This window comes from Anopheles stephensi, chromosome 3 (assembly GCF_013141755.1).
Source record: "Anopheles stephensi strain Indian chromosome 3, UCI_ANSTEP_V1.0, whole genome shotgun sequence".
NCBI lineage: Eukaryota > Metazoa > Arthropoda > Insecta > Diptera > Culicidae > Anopheles > Anopheles stephensi.
The window spans coordinates 86,038,012-86,055,217 of NC_050203.1; the positions used below are offsets into that span (position 1 = coordinate 86,038,012).

Genomic DNA, 17,206 nt, shown 5'->3' on the forward strand with positions numbered 1-17,206 from the left:
ATAATAGTACGGGGCTTTCATGTAATTCGGGGGAGATTTTCTCGACGTCTTAGTAAACGCTTCGATAACGCTTAATTCTGTCAGAGTTTTGAGCTATGAACGTCTAAACTACGATTTCTGTTTGAACGCCTCAGGTACACGTAAATAATTGTAAAATGTAAATGAAACAAATATTGTACTATCTTTTCCGCGTGAAAACCTAATCCACAACCACGTGGTCACCGTAGCGTTCACTTCACTGCAGCGCTTTTAAACGGTTTAAGCGTTTTACGCCAAAAAGTTTGCAACACGCATTACACCTCTTGCGAGAAGCGTTATGTTCCCGTTCGCCACTTAGTATACCGTAACTTTAAATTGTTACGTATAGATTGTCGTCTCGAATTGTCTAGATTATTCTTGTAAATTGTGTAACTAATATTGTTATTCACTTTTTACTTGCCTATGTGTTTGTTTGTTTTGTTTTTCAATCACAAATAACCGAAAATCACTCTGATGTTTGTTCAGATGTAATCAACTTCACTCTGTTTTCGTTCCACCCAAGTACACAGTCCTTAGCCGCCCAGAAACGATCGCGCCGACGATGTGTCTACCCTGGTCTACATTACGCACGGTATCTCACGCGAAGCACAGACGTGCTGACGACAACGACACCCGGGACGCACTGCTCTCGCTACGCTCGACCGTGTAAACTTTGCTGATGAATGGTCCGTAACGACACTTCCACCCATTGGCCACGGGAGGCATTTCGAAAATAGTTCATGTGGGTGGTGTGCTTTTATTGATGCGCGTACTTTCACACCGAACAATTTGTTGCCATTTCTGTACCCCGAAAGATTGTTTACGGTGCGCGGTTATCCTTACGCTTAGTGGATCATGTGACTTAAGTTTCTCATTATTTTCACCTTCTGTAAGTGACTTTTTATCGCTGAGTTAAACTTGCAAACAAATACAACTCGCACTGCTCTTCTTCACTCACCTGCAACCTCCTCTCTTCCCCACGAAGTAGCATTCACACCAACAACAGATTGGCTAACCAGCAATGGACGGATGATAAACGATTCGCCCCGTGACGGGAGCCTTTAAGCGGCGGATTTTAAATTTAGATTTATTGACCATAAAGCATAGAGCAGAAGATGGGTGTGTCCGGTGCGCAGCGAAAAAAAAGCACAAAAAAAATTGCTCGCAAGGTAAATTATGCTGGCCAAGGCAGTTTTATTTGCTTCAGTACAACCCTTTCTTTCAAACACTTCAAACACCAAAACAAACAATACTTTCATCAGCAGCTTCAATATTCATTTTCTCTTTCTCTTCTCTCAGTTTATACTGTGTTTTTCATTTTTTTGCTCTAGTTACAATGTTTTGCGTGGTTGTTTGTTTTTTCTTTCTCTTTTTTCCATTTTCGTGATATATATACGTATAATAGTTTGTGTTTTTGTTGTTGTTTCTTGTTCTCATCTTGAAAATACAATCACATGCACACACACACACATACATACAGACATATGTTTTATATGTATAAATCAAAAGTAACAAATACAATATTACTTAAAAGATTTTACATAAAAATTGATAGTACTTCATCGCATATATGTATGTTGTGTTGCGGTTGGTTGCTTTGCCACTATTTTCTTTCCCACCGTCTTTCTTTCTTTCCGTATCATGTGTCGGTTTTACTAACCATGTTTGCTTGTTTCATTTACTTGTGCGTTTTATTCATATATTTATAAGATTTTACTTGTTTGCGCGTTTCTTTGGAGCTTACTTTCTTCCATTCTTCGAGGTTTTTTTTTTGATTTCCATTTTCTAATGTTTTGCCCATCAATTGAATCCTCGTGAAGGAGGGTTGTGTGTTTGTAGGTGTTACTAAGCTGAATCATTGTTTTATTTCCTTCTCATTTCTCTTCTATGCTGCATTGCATACACACACATACATTACCATCCGACTGTTTAAAAGTGTTCGACCTGCCAAAGTCCCGGTAACGCTAACACCTGAAACACTATCACACCCACACTTATGTTAAACGAGTTTCAACCACCGATCGGTTCGGACCTAAGTCCCCAACTGAACAGCGGCACCTACTCTACACATTCATGTATATTTGTATGTATATATTTATGTATAGATTACCTGGTTTGTTTCACAGCTGTTTGAAAAAACGGGAGGTGGTTCGAAGCGTGAACATTGAATTGATTACTGGCGCATCGTGTTCGGCTGTGGGGTGGTTTTCAGTGCAAGATTTCTTTATCAAGGACCAGCCTCAATTTCTCATTCCAGATGAGAATGTTTTCTTCTTTGTTCACTAGTTTAGACTCTTGCTGTGTGTTTGTGTGTGTGTGTTGACTGGCGATCATTTTATGTGGGTATGTGTGGTGAGGACTTACACCATGGTTTATGCTTGTTACGCTTTAGTAGTATTAGTAGTATGTTGCACGCGGCTGCTGATTGCTAAATTGTATCCAGTTGTGGTTGACTTTCTAGTTGACTATTCGCTCATTCGTGACGACATCAAAACGATGGGAATTTACTATTCTCATTTTTTTGTGTGTTTTCTTTTGTATTTTTGTGATGTTTTCTTCCGTTTATGTTGCAATGGATGCGGTAAAGATATGCCAGCTACTATATTCGGGCTTCTTCTTCTATTGATATCTTAATTATTACGTTTTACAACTATTGCTCTATGCAGGATTGGCTAGGGTTTTTTGTGCAATGTATATCTGGTACAATTTCCGTACCTTTTCTTCTTCCGGCTTTGCGTCAGACTAAGCGAAATTCAAAAACTTCCGGGACAATAAAATCCTCTCAATCTTGTGGAATCGACCATATTAAAATATATTCCTTGAAACATACCGGGTATACGGTTCATTTGGGTCTGTATATGATCTCAAGAAGGTAGAAAAGATGATTTCCGTTAATGTCATGATACGATTAAAACAGCCAAACGATTTGTAAAAAAAAGCCTCAAATCCGCACCTCCAATGATGCAAAAACGTAAACATGTAGGAATAAATAAATTCTTCAACCCCGAACGTAAGATACAATCTATTTTTGTTAAAGGAATAGATCCAATTATTTTTCCTCCAATAGTCGTTGCGCACCCAAGCTTGCTTAATCCTAAACTAAAGAATAATCAACGATACTTATTAGCTCCATCACAATCACAATTTTGTAGCAAACTTATGATCCCTGTCAGTAAACCAGTTCGGTAAATGATTAAATAACCTATACATTAGCAGCTTTTGTTCTTTGAGCGATGACTGTGCGATCTCTGTTGAATGCCGCGAGTTACATTCGCGATCGAGTCAACCTCGGGCGCTATCTGCATTTCCAGACAGTTTGTACCGAAAACTAAACTCCTCCAGAGGATAAAGTGAACAAAACGTGTTAAGTAGTAGTATCTGAGCAGTACCAGTGGGTTTAAGACTATTGCCCTACGCGCGCCGCACTCCAAATCGACTCCACATTCATCTCTTAGCTGATGGGAAGATAATCATGTCTCGAGTCTGATTGCTAGAGTGCATCTTATGCTAAGGTTGCGTTTTCCGAAGCAATTGTACATGCTGCATGCTTTTCTTTTTTTGTTTAGTGAGGACTCTTACGTGTCTATTCATATACTCGTGACGTAGTAGCTCCCGCGCCGAGTGCGGAATCATGCGAATTCAATTACAATATGACTCTGTTAACCTTAAGAAGATGGATGTGCAACGGGTGAATTCAATGCTTGTATGGCTTTTGTCTTGCTAGCACAGTGTTTTTGTGTGCGAGTGTCCTGACGTCACGTTGGACAGACTAATTTGCTAATGCCCTTTATGAACACAATTCGCTATCTAGCGTTACGCTTGTGTGTTGGGGAGATTCTTAACCTTACTGGCGACGTTTCTCTTACTGCTTCAAGTCAAATTGCTTACCATCGTGTTCGGAATTACCGTATACTACAGACGATCGATCGTCCTCGGCTGCCGGTCCATCTTTGCCCGACCGCAGCTTCAGTGTGATCAGATTGTGGCGGTTCTCTAGTGCCAGTGCCAGATACGAACCACCGCTCAGAATTTCGCACGTCGTGATGCGTTCCTCTGGTGTGTACACGGCCAGCAGATTACCACTGTCAAGCTGCCAGAGCCTTATGGACAGATCGCGTCCTTCCTTATCACTCGAGAGAAGAATTTTGCCTGTAGGATCAATCTTTAGCAGAGTCACCGGAGCGCTGTGTCCTACCAGCGTGCTTCGGCAATTACCTGAAATAATACAAGAGAGATTCAACTAATGTATTCTACGCATTGCCGGTGACACTCTCGGTTTACTTACCGGTCACCAAGTCCCAGATTAAAATTCTTGCATCTTCCAGCCCAGCAATGACGCAGGTGTTGGTCTGTGAGATCGCCAGCGAGACCGTGTTGCAGGACGGTTTCCACTTCTTGAACAGTGTGCCACTCTGCAGGTCGTACACCACGATAAAATTGGGGCTTGGCTCGGCCAGCTCCTTAGCCACAACGCACACGTACGATCCTTCGTGCGTAATGGCGGACAGCGAGGTGATAAAATCATGGTGCGGTATGCGCAGATCGTACAGTAACTTCTTCTGCGAGAGATGCCACACTAGCAACGGGAAAGGCTTCTGCGTCTCATCACCACACACGAGAATTCTGGAAGACATGATCAACCGTTTGAGATACATCTGGGGGTTGCTATAGACATTCAACGCCCTACCTTCCATCGCCTGACACTAGGAGAGAGTTCAGGAAGCGATCTTCACCCGCCTTGAACGTAGTCACACAATCACCCGACTCGATGTTCATCAGATTCACGTACATACGGTTGCGCGATAGACATACCAGGTGTGATGGATCGTGCAGCCCAAAGTAGGGCATCTTCTGGTTCATGACACCCTTCAGCGTCACCTTGAACTTGCCTTCGTTAAGATCTATGATACGAATCTCCCGACGGCACAGTACCGCGACTCCATAGTCACCGACAGGACAGATTGCTGATGGTTGAGGAACTCCGGTGAGTGTGCGAACCTTGCGACATCTAATTTAGAGAAGATAAATCATTGTTAGTAAAAAGCTCAACCTCGGATATTCATCAGTCACGTTACTTACTTCGCGACATCCCACACGCAGATTTCTTCCCGCTCTGTACTGAGCGATATGACAAAGTATCCCTCAATGCTCAGGTTCATGATCAGATCGAACCCAGCGTTCGGAAGTTTTTCACCTGCTGGCTTCTCACTCTCATCTGTCACCTCGTCCAATATTAACCTCTCCAGGAACGGTACGGTACTGCTATCGATCGTCTCAAGCCATTGCTTCACAACGACACTGTTCGCGTACGGTGAACCGGCACGCTGTCGTTCGGCTACCAACACCGGACGTAGCAACGAGTACAGCTGATGTCCATCGTAGTTGAGCGCCTTGAAGTGTGACTCGATGAAAGATTTTAGCAGCGCCACGTGAGTACCAGCACTAGTAGTACCGTCTACTAGACAGATATCGTTTAAAATATGAACACATCCGGTAGCGATCAGTTTGTCTTGCAACCAGGCTAGATCGGTCAGGTACGGAGAGTTGGGAAATGCGCTTCCGGTCACCATCGCATCGAGCTTAAACTTGTGATAGGGCAGTTCGACAAACTTCCTATAGTTAAAACTGAATGGAGAAAAATGTTTTGTGACTGATCCTGTGCTTCCTCTAAGTTGATCCGACCAACTCACCATTTATCTTTGCCCTTTTTATCGAGAAACACGTTCGGCTGCAGCTCGTAGTAATCGTACAGAATTTGATGCGCCTGCTTAATGTCGGTCTCGTACCGCTTTTCCGCTACCTGTCGGAGCGTCCTATCGACGACGATAATGTTCTTATTGTGCAGAAAAAGTGGTCCCATCTTCCAGCAAAAGTGCGTCCACAGCTTAGTAGTTGATCCTGCGAGAAAAGTAAAACCCCATTTTAGGAAGTGCTTAAAGAGGGATCTCTTGTTGAGCAGAAAGACCATTACGTACCGGTAACTAAATTAGAGCTTCTTATAAGTGTAATGATTTCCGTCTCCAGTAAGCCCTCACGAGAGGCTAGCAGCAATGACACGATCAGCCTAACGATGACCGCAGTAAACTTCTCCTCCAGAATCTCAAACACGCGCTCACTGATGTGTGATACGGATGTGTCCGACAGGTTGGTGATGCCAAGCCATCCGAGCCACCAGAGAATCTAAAAAGACGACATTTATATCGTTAATATCCTAGTAGATTTGAGCTTTCCCGGGCCGTACCTTTGCTTGAATCGAAATCTTTTCCCCGGACTTCTTCCAACATTCTGGCAACTGCAAAGCCCCGTTGGCGGCGTATATATCACCTCCTCCGAAGCAAAGCACATCTTCCCATTGCTCCTGGGTGAATGGTGTAAGATGTAGGAAGCAACTATCGTCTCCAATTCGTTCTCGCAGGCGTTGGAGAACAACGCTCTCAGCATTCGCTAGATCTTGTCCGGTGCCAGCGGAGCTCACCGTCAGCACAAGCTTCACGTTGTCCAGCAGCGTTACAGGCAACCAATCGAGGTCCTCCACATCACGCAGTGAATCGATGGAGTCGATCAAGATGGTGATCTGCTGCTTAGAGCTCTCCAACAAAGACTTCAGCACACCAGCATAGGATGGAATGGTCTGTGAAGTGAAAATAACAAAGATTTTGTGAGCTTGTTCTTGCTTCTGCTGATCCATCCTCTACTTACATGCTGGCAGTGTGTCGGAACGCCTTTAATTAATACTGATATCTGCTCCGTGATCGATCCCAACAGTCCAGTAACATCCGAACTTTGCATAGTAAGGTTAGCATATCTGTAACGATCGATACAAACGCCATCAGTGTGAGATTCTCTTACGGATCGTCTTATCCTATTTCGACGATCATACCTCATCACGAGATGCGACTCTGGCAACCAGGTGTGCAGATTTTGTGACAACTTTGCCATGAAGACGCTCTTGCCTGCTCCCATCGAACCGTACACAACGAGCGGTTTGCCTCGGGCCGACGTTAGGTACTCGCGGACCCGCTCGGTCGTACTGAAGTTGGCGCAGTTTTCATTCAGCACACGCGAATGCCGATTCACCTCTTCTAGCTCACTCAACAGACGACGATCGACACCGTACGTGCAGTGTGGTATCGAGTATTTGCTGATGTGTTCGTCGATGATGGAATCGATCTCATGCGCTAGACAAGCGTCCAGCATTGTACCGAACTGTTCCTGTTGCTGCTGGGCAATGTTGGCCGGGATGCGGATGATGTGCTTCTCGGACAGTTGATTCTTGGAGGAGAAGAAGAGTAAAATAAAATTAGTCACTCTTGAAAGCGATGCAAAAGTCACACCATCATACCTTCAGGTCGTTCTGAATGTTGGACAACCTTCGAACCATTTCTGCCTCGACCGAGGACAGTCCTTCCGATTTGGGTGCCGCTACCGCGCTCTGAATCCAGATGCAACGCTTGGAAAGCTCTTGGCTAATCAGAACGGTGTTGTTGATTTCCTGCAAGGTTTGAAAATATTACTTCAAAGTCCTCAAGCCCTCGAATAACGGTTTATCGACCATACGAACCTGTTCAACAACGGTCGTTAAGTAGGAATCACGTAGCTCTTTCGAGAAAATGTCGATCAAGGTCTGCAGCAGCAACGCAAGCTCCTTCTGCGATTCTTCCGACGATATAGGCTGCAATCATGTTCCAAAAAAAACAACATTCGTTAAGCATTTTGGTCCAACATTTCAAGCAAATTCTCTGCCTACCGGTGTAGCTGTTGCATTCAGTCGATAGCACGCCGGCTGCGACTTATCATCCAGCACGTACCACTTCTCTAGAATCGCTCGCTCCGACGGATTTCTCTCGGCCATCTGTAGCGCAGCCACAAAGTCCTGGCTTTCGATCGTCAACGGCAGCAACGGATCGCCCAGCGTGCCACCAAGGAACAGCACCGGTATAAGGTACGAGTCACAGGACTGGCGTGCAATTTCCGCCAAACAGTTCGCGGCCAGCTCATGCCCACCCTGTGCCTCGAGCGGCCCACTAAACCACTTGTTCACATCGAAACTGTTGCCTTTGGGTTGTAGGACATGCAGATCGGCTACGTGCAGTTCGAATCCACGGCTCTGACATTTCTGGTTCAACGCTTTAAACACCTCCCGCAGCATGGCTTTTTCCGTCTGGAATCCTGTTAAACAGAGGGACGATAACACGAATAAATCTACAAAACACGATTGGCCCAATCCTAATCTTTGTTGCAACGGCAATAGTTTGCCTTTCCCGTTAACTTTTTTCGCTTTCCTTTTTCCATTCGTATCTCATGCATGCACGGAACCGGAAAGGGTCAATTCGATCACCGGAGGATATTACGTCGGTTTCGACAGCGGGTCACGCCGGGTCAGAGAAGCGCACTGTAGCGTGACGCCATGAAAGGGTGGGTTGTGCTGTAGTGTTACTACCAGTGAAGCTGCTTGCTGCTAGACCGTACGAACATAAAAATAAACTAACCAGCGCAAATCGGAACCATAATTGACATAAGGGAATCAAATCCAGTCGGTGAACGATTCGACATCACCGTTAACCTTCTGTTGGCCCCAGAAGGCGGAAGGGGGTAGGTGAGGTCTAAAGGGCTATGATGGTAGCAAAAGAAGTGAACCAATTGGGACAAAAATAGGTCAGGTCAGGATATGGTATAGCGAGCCACATCGTGCACATATTCAATCACTGCTTTAGTTTCTTTTGGTGTGGCCTCGCCTAATCCTAGTTGTTGCTAGTTCTCCAACCTACAGTGATGAGTTTATTTAAAAAGTACGCTAAATGTGTAATATCCTCCAATCCTACGTTATATCCCTAAGTGTCTATGCCAGTTTCGAAACCCTTTGCGCCTAAAGGTATGCAACACACTGTATTACGCTCACGTCCAGAAGGCTTACCATCATCCGCTGCCAGTATGTAAAGGACAATCTTTTTGTACTTGTCCGTTCGCCTGTTGGTGGTCGGTTTGCCGTACAGTGGTGTTAGGTTTTGCGGTAAGTTCTGATGCACTAGCGGTATATCACATGGTGGCGACACGGTCATCGGGCTGTTGGTGGTGGAATCTGGCGTCGACCGATGGGGTGGGAGGCGAACAACAAATTGTGATTGATAGGTTAGTTGATTGGCGATTGAAAAATTACTATCTTCGACCACTAGTTCCCTGTGGAGTATGTGTCTGCACGTGTTGGGAGATTTATTTACAATGCCTCGTTTGATGTGGCAATAGGACGATTCAATTTTAATGCTTATGAGAATATCAGGATCAATTCAAGTTTTTCTTTCATTTTATTCAAAACAACACTGTTAACGTTGCTTAAAGCCAAAGCCAATAAATCTCCACACGGCAACCACCAAGCTATTCATTATTCAGCTTACCCGACAGCGTCATCGATTGCACGTTCTGGAGAGCCTTCGGTTGTGCTCTGGCTCCGTCCGCTCCACCCGGCACGTTCGACGAGTTGCAACCGTTGGTAGCGTTGGAGCTGTTCGAGACCTGGCCCGTGCCGGAAGCATCCGATGTAACTTCCGGGGCCGCTAACGGTGCCTCCTTTACATCGTTTGCCTTGCTTTTGCTCTTATCCGCCAGCTGATAAGATGGCGATCTGCAATTATACCGCACATCAAGCACATTACTAACTAATTTGCTACAATATTTAAAAAAAGCACTTCAAATATCAAATAAACACGCCAGCCCTGTGATTGATGATAATGCGACGCACAAGCCTGACCCTCTATCTTTCTACCGACCTGCGAACGCGTACGGCACTGCAAATACCGAAGAACCGATAGGAATGCTACGCAGATTAAATATGATGTGTCTAGTGATGGTTGACGTCAAAAATTTAGCGCACACTCTCGACACACACGCCCCTAGCCAAGATAAACAACGCGCAGTTGATGCAACGTGCCAACGTGTTCGTGTATCAATAATAAATCTACGGCGCACCCGACCCATCGTCACTCGGCACCATGCGTCTCCATCGGGAGTGTGTGAGGGTAAAATTAATTGGGTTTTTTCGATGAGGCAAAAAAAAGTTCACCCTATAGATGATTAATTTGACAGTTTGTTAAGTATGCAAACTGCGTGCATATAGTTAATAATAATAATACTTTTTCTTAGGTATCTATTAAATATTGTTTTCAATAATCATAAAACACCATGCGCCTCCATTAGGAAAGCCACGTTTTGTAATGTGATATAAATAATCATCCCAAAAAATCCCCTTACCACTGTTTTCTCTCTACATATTAAACAAATAATAGGTAAAAGCGGCTGGACAGGTAGCTCGTTGGATATGGACACCCGTCAACCACATGTTGCGCTGCTGGCTGCTTATCGCAACCGCTATATCCAGGCCCACCATCCCATCGTATCCGTCACGTAAATCATCAACCCAGCACCGCAAATACTGGGTTATTATGAGGCATAAAATTTAATTTTCCGATAGTGTGTGTCTCACATCATATCATCATCAGAACAACGGTCCACGGTTTGTCGTCTGCACGGAATCGATCGATACCCGGTTTGCTGGGCCGGTCGACGACGCTCCGTATGCACCAGCCGTCCGTCAACCGATGTGTGAAATATGTTTGCCAACAAAAAAGGGGTACGTTCTCGTTACAAGCGACAAGGGAACGGTGGGCATACAAAATTAATATTCCACCCGTGCGAGTGTCTTTGTGTGCTCTTACCCACACTCCCGCTCCTTTAGAACACTTCAAACAATAGCGGAGTGGGTTTTCCTGATTCTTTTAATTGCTTTCTAAAACAGTTTTCAATTTTTCTAATTAAGAAGAGGAAAATTTATAATTGATCATTTAATTTATAAAACATTGTAACATTATCGAGATACTTACTCCTCGGACTTTTCCGATACATTATCCTTATCCTTTTTGGTCTGGCCGGAACTACAGTAGTTACCCATTTTACACTATGAACCGCTGTACATAAACACGCACACACACACATACACCGACCCACACACGCACTCACTTGCTCAGGCTTTGCTGCACGCCAACGATCTTTAAAGTGGGACTGCCCTTTCAACTTTTTTCACAATCCTCTTTGCTCTCTTCACAATTCTCGTGACACTGCTGCACCGGTTCGTTTGTCAGATCATCCGGGTACTGATCCAGCTTGCCTTTCGTTTGGTTTTACTGCGAGCCTTTATCGGTACCATTGCCCCGACTGCAACGAACGGCTCACTGCAAGCATTGCCCTGGGAGACGAGCCCTTTACTATAACCGAGCTCCACACCGGATGCATTATGTACACACAGACACCCCCACACACACACACCTTTACTCACTGCATGTTCACTCGAAACTCACTGTATGTTTTCCACGTTTTCCTTTCTCACCGCTTCCTTCATCAACACACACCCGGACACCGAAATCACTACGGCGGTTGGCACGTCGGCGGTCCCCTTTTTTTGCTTCCGGTTTGATAGCTTCTGTTGAACGTTGTGATTTTCCTTCCACACGGGCCCACACACACACATACACACAGAGAGACACTTTAATAGCACTCCGTCATCAGAAGCGATCGATTCGACGAACCTCGGTTCCCGCACACATCGGCACTGTCGCCACTATATCCATGGGTGCCCCCGGTTTGCCGATTCCAAGCATTCTGCTAATGCGTTCAACACTTTAACGTCATTTTCCACTTGTTTAATTATCGCTCTTTGCGTCAGGATCAAACGACGACGAGCTCGTTCAATTTGTCTGTGCCTTTTATGTATTTAATTTCCGCCTTTTTTTGTCCTCTCACTAGAATGCAAAATTAAACTCCTGAGAAAGGAATGCCGAGCGAATATATTAGTACGAAGAGCTTGTGAAGGAAACTTTTTGTAATGGCATTAATGGCCCGTATTGATTTACTTAATTGCACATCATAATTTATTGCAGCTAGATGCACATTAGGCTCACACTACTTGCACTCGACTAAATAGAGCCCTAGAGGATACAGTGGGCTTATCATATGTTGCTCGTGCTCTAGACTCACGCTTCCTATTGTTTACAGTCTTGTCCAGTCCTTCCCAGAGGCCGTTCTGTATCTTGAATTACGTTTGCTTACATTTCTAACACTCCCCCGAGTGATTATCATGCCAAGAACACTCGTTTTTCGCGCTTTCCTCGACATCGACGCTCTTAGAAAGTGTAGGAGGCTTAACTTTCCCTCAACAAAGCACCCAACAAAGCAACAAAGTACCAATTTCTAACCACTCACTCGACACAAAATAGCGGCAAGAGTGTGCATTCGTGACGCGAATCCCAACCACCAAGATCAACACGAACAACACACACACATACACACAGAGAGAAAGACAACACATGCGTTGGCTTTGGGTCATATCTGGCAATCCGCGTCAACAGCAGCACCATATGGCAGACCCGATAACCGTTCGGTAGATAAACCTATCCCCCACTGGGCGCATTGCCACCTTCATCCATTTATACGGTGCACAACAACCACTCACCGACACACACACACACGTACACACTCGAGCGAACTAATCTAATATAGCGCTGCCAGCGGGCCAGCCAGGTTTGGCTGAGAAGCAACATCGCCGGATTCAATTATAGCAACACCGAAAAGCAACAAGCGAACCACAAAACCGTACCGAACCGCCACCACCGACACTTGCCAATGCTCGAAACGACTACGATAAGGAACGAGTGCGGAGGGTTAAAGGGTGAAATGAGCGGTCGGGGGTAGGGGTGATTGTAAAGAATGGATAAGCACGCTGTTTACTTTTCGAAAGCCACACTACACACTTACTATACACAGCTGTTCGCGCCTGTCCGCCAGCAAATGTGGTCCGTAAACCGTGCGCATTTGGAGAAGCGGTTGTCGGAAGCGAAATGGACGATATGCACTTCTTCGCGCCTCGGCCGTCGGTGACTTGTGGTGAGATCACTAGCGATTTACGGCGGCGCGCGCGTACGACGAAGCCGCTCGTGAGCTGCATACTAAATAATTACCGAGCGGAGGAACTGCGCTGGAGAGCTCGCAACACACACGCTTCACACAACTCACTTTGTACTTCTTGCAGAGCGTGCCAAACCTTAGTAGCGTGACACTAACTGTCAACTGGAACTGTCTGAAGACACCCACCGCACGCAACCGTAACGCCGTAAGTGGCCAATGCAACAAACAGCTCAGCCGGACGAGAGCGGTCCAACAGTCCAACCCCGGTACAGCACGGTGCGGCACTATCGGGTCAACTAAAACACTGACCTACCGATATCGCCGAGCCGTCTCTGGCCTCCCTCTCTCTCTCACTCACTCTCGGGACTGTGTCGTGCTGTCGTGCCTCCATCCATCCAATCCAACCGAGCGCTCTTTGGGGCTGTGTTTGTTAATGTGTTTGTAACGAGAAGAAAAACCCCCCAGCACACACATACACAAGCGCGCGCACAGACAGCCGCAAACAAGTATCCAAAAATATAACGCCAACTCTGCGCGAGGGACCCGGTTAATCTCCGGGAACGTGGAACGTGTTCAATACGCTGTGTGCACTGCATTCGGTGCACTATCAAAGCAATTTCGTATTTGACGACATCCATTCTACACAATCATTGCCATTCGCGGGGCCAAGCGCAACTGCACAACAAAACACAATCCCCAAAGCGCACCAGAGCGATGTGTTGCTGAGGTGGACCGTGCGTCACCAAGTCGGCAAATAGTCCGCCGTACGTAGGGAGCCGTCGTGCGACAGCGACGACACGACACACAATCGATGACGACATACAATTTAGCTTCGACGATAATTAGCCCGCCGCCCGCGTGTTCGTTCTGTCGCTGAATGTAAAAGTATGACGACTTGCCTCCGGTTCGGTTTGGCTGTGTAGCGAGGCGTGTAGAGGCCAAGCCAAATTACAAATTGACGACCAATCGATGGCCAATGACGCGACGGTACTGTACCGCACACGTCACTGTCCACCGTCACACCAAGATGCAGGTCGGCCCGCCTGCCGTAGTTCCTCCACTGAGCAGTTGCGAGTCTTCTCTGGTCTCCAAGCAGGCAATTAAGCGATAGCGGTACCGGTTGTTGGGGATCGTAGGTTGCGATTTCAGTGCAATAAATTGTGTTAGAACAAGCTGTCTGTGATGACCCTGGCATCCGGATGACGTTCTAATGGACTGTGACTGAGCTTTGGAATCTCTGTCTACCCTGGAATACGATCGATGTGAAACTCCTGTACCGCACCAAACATCTTCCAATGTCAGTCTGTCGCTTTGCCGATCCAAAATAAAACTCTCCATCCAATCTCGGACTGATGATGGCCACTGGGGACCCAATTGCCTTCCTGGTCGCTCAGACCGCCGGTGTCCGGTCAATCGGTTTTCGCTCCTCTCCTTGGATCCTATTCTTACACACGGCACTTTTTCCGGGCTAATAATAGCAAACCGGAGTGATCGTTGTTTTTTGGATTCCTTTTCCTTCTCTCGACACTGAAACTGGAACTTGGTTTTATCGTTTTGGGTAATCCCCCATTGCTTGCCGCATGTTTTCCCGATGATAAACGCTCCCAAGTCGGACAGTTTTTTTGTCCTCTCTCGATTGGACCGTTTTCGCTGCACGGCGTGTCGCATGTCAACACGAAAGCGTTTCCTTGTAAATTATTAACTTATTTCTGTCGTAGCGTAAGATATGCTTCGCTTTCAAAAATAAACCTCTGTGGCCATGTGTTTATTGCAAATTCTTTACTTCTCGTATTTGATCTTCCTTTTGTTTCTATTAGGTTCTACATCTTGGCATGCCCAAAATGCCCAAGAAAAGATGTCTTCTCGTGGAACGCAAAATCTTGGCGGCGGGTATGATCGGTTTTTACCAAATCATCTGAACCATCTGAATCCATCTATTCATTTCAGATAGATAGAACATCTATATTCTTCACACAAACACCTCCACGGAGCTGGACATTGTATCCTTCAAATTCCTTGTTATCTTCTGAACGCTGGCTTGAACCTGAACCATTTTTGGCAACTTTAGTATACTTTCAACTACATTTACTCCACTCAAGGTTTGGGAGCGAGCCAGGTCATTTATTTAATATGCTTCTCCGATCGAAATTAAAAATAACACACTAACCAATTCACCTCCAAGTCATGTGCAGCCGAGCATAAATTTATCACAAAATTAGATTATGATTAAGGTAGATGCTTCGGTGGCCATCACAGCATTCTCTACCATGCACTCGCTTTACCTGGATCCTGCATCCTGATCACCAACCCAATTTTTCAGGAAGATGTTTTCTACCGCTTAAATAATCACAAAAATGCTCTTTCATCAGGCTCTTGTCCAGCATTATGTTGTGCTTGTTTTTTTGCTTCCCAACTAGGAGGATGGACGACCGTAGCAAAAAGATCTTTCCACTATAAACACACGCACACACGACGGGAATCCATCTGGGAATCCGCGCGCACACACTGCACTCTGATATGTACACTCTCGAAGTATAGCATAGCGAAGCATGCGACAGGAGCTCACGGTGAGAGTGAGCGTGAACCGATAAAGAATGTTGAGAGATTCTGGGTGATAATGCTGGTGGCCCGGTTCGACATTCTTTGCTGCTCCCCTCTATTCACCCATAGCAGCCTCCGCCATCCACCGACACACACTCTCCGAAGGTGGCGGTCGAGGTCAGAGCAAGATCACGCACGGCGACCTCGGTCACGAACGAACACTAACTGCTGACCCAAAGAAAGGTGCTCTGGGGCAAAGGAGAACCTAACCTGTCCCGAACACACCGTAGGAACTTTAACAGCATCACTTCACGAGACAAGTGAGACATTCCCACTCAACTTCAACCAGGCAAGGTATACGTTGCACCTTCACAAATTTGCACCTCACACTGCTCAACACACTCGCAAGTCAAGATCCCCATTATTTTCCTCCTGAATATAAACAACAACAGATCATCGGAAGCAGTAACACCATACCTGGCAGCACTTTCGCTTACGAACCTGCAGGATATATCAACGCTAGAAGATCCGCGCGATAACTAGCAAAATGTTGCCACAGTGAGCTCAGAGCTCCGTCTAGCTACTATACCCCCAACATTCACTCGCTCTCTCTCTCTCTCTCTCTCTCTCTCTCACACACTCTTCGCGACTGTGAAAATGATTCCGCATCGGGTTTTGGCTTGGTGAGAGCGCTCCCAGCGAGCGAGCTGGACGGTGATGAGTGATGAGGAAATGTGTGTGAAAATGTGAGAAAATGAGCATACCACAAACACCACCAACCAACGGTGCAAAGTTTTCCACACCAACACTACGAACGGAGCGTGCTTGTCACTTCACCATTTGGCTCATTCTCACTCAGCTCAGCTCACAGCTCACAGGCGCGAGAAGAACCCCAAAACCGCAATAAGGAACTGGTATCTCACGGACTGATCTTGGCCACCTTTTTTTTGCATTGTACTTTATCACGGGAAACACACAACCAGCCTCCTTTGCAAGCTGTATGTTTTCCTAATGGAAAGCCTTGGTATAACTACTTAATGTCAGGGAGTTCTACAAGCCTCTAGCTAACCCATGGAAATCGCTACCTAATCCTCCACCTCGAGTTTTTCGCTTATCACACAAGACTTTTTCCACACGCAGCTGGATGACAGCTCTATTTGCACACGGAACAACGGACACGGTACCGAGGTAGCACACACTTTGCCACCGATGTGGCACTCGTTCAGCCAAATGTTCCTTTTGCCAAGAATTGTTACACACCACAGCGATTCGATTTGTCCACACAACTAACCCCCACCCGCCTCTAACAGGGCGAATTGCAGTTATTAGAAATTATACCTTCACGGTGGTTGTCGTCGTCGCGAGGAACGGATTGACCTTCCCGAGATGGATATTACTTCTGTTTTCCTAGCGCTTTTGCCACGGTGAGGACGCACATCTGTCCCTGTCACTTGCCATACACGCAAACACACACACACTGACTGTGCAAAATGGGAAGTAGAAATTTTCCAGGTTATCACTACGGGGTGGACCTGCGCAGTACCGCACGCACATTACACACCGTACAGTGTTTGGGCGGAAAATGTGGGCCGAGTTTGGTGGACCAAATTTAAATATTCGAGTAACGGCTTTTAGTTGACAGGCAATCACCGTCTACGGTGGCGTCCTCTAGCGGGAAAAAATGACAGCTCAGGAA

General features: G+C 46.0%; 1 protein-coding gene across 9 annotated transcripts; it reads right to left on the bottom strand.

Annotated features, from left to right (window-relative positions):
• Positions 1-1,271: 1,271 nt before the first annotated feature.
• LOC118513914 lies at positions 1,272-16,995 on the bottom strand. Of its 9 annotated transcripts, none has more exons than XM_036060256.1 (16): positions 16,849-16,995; positions 10,893-11,828; positions 9,411-9,637; positions 8,933-9,097; positions 7,766-8,187; positions 7,580-7,690; positions 7,361-7,510; positions 6,899-7,290; positions 6,718-6,823; positions 6,260-6,649; positions 5,994-6,198; positions 5,709-5,916; positions 5,098-5,643; positions 4,706-5,026; positions 4,304-4,641; positions 1,272-4,233 (listed from the first exon to the last, which is right to left on the bottom strand). In XM_036060256.1, the coding sequence occupies exons 2-16, from the start codon at positions 10,958-10,960 to the stop codon at positions 3,881-3,883; spliced, it is 4,002 nt and encodes a 1,333-aa protein (XP_035916149.1). In that variant the 5' UTR covers positions 10,961-11,828; positions 16,849-16,995; the 3' UTR covers positions 1,272-3,880. The 9 variants fall into 9 exon arrangements, with proteins under 9 accessions (XP_035916149.1, XP_035916156.1, XP_035916153.1 ...); XM_036060263.1 differs by having other exon boundaries at positions 10,893-11,807; positions 16,849-16,976; XM_036060260.1 differs by lacking the exon at positions 16,849-16,995 and adding an exon at positions 15,988-16,063.
• Positions 16,996-17,206: the final 211 nt, after the last annotated feature.

Excerpts from the sequence above, each read along its gene's own strand:
- LOC118513914 (XM_036060256.1), bottom strand. The coding sequence starts at position 10,960 with ATGGGTAACTACTGTAGTTCCGGCCAGACCAAAAAGGATAAGGATAAT. Across the intron at positions 6,650-6,717 it reads TTCCGACACACTGCCAGCAT|ACCATTCCATCCTATGCTGG; the intron begins GTAAGTAGAGGA and ends TTCACTTCACAG. Across the intron at positions 6,199-6,259 it reads AGATTTCGATTCAAGCAAAG|ATTCTCTGGTGGCTCGGATG; the intron begins GTACGGCCCGGG and ends TCGTCTTTTTAG.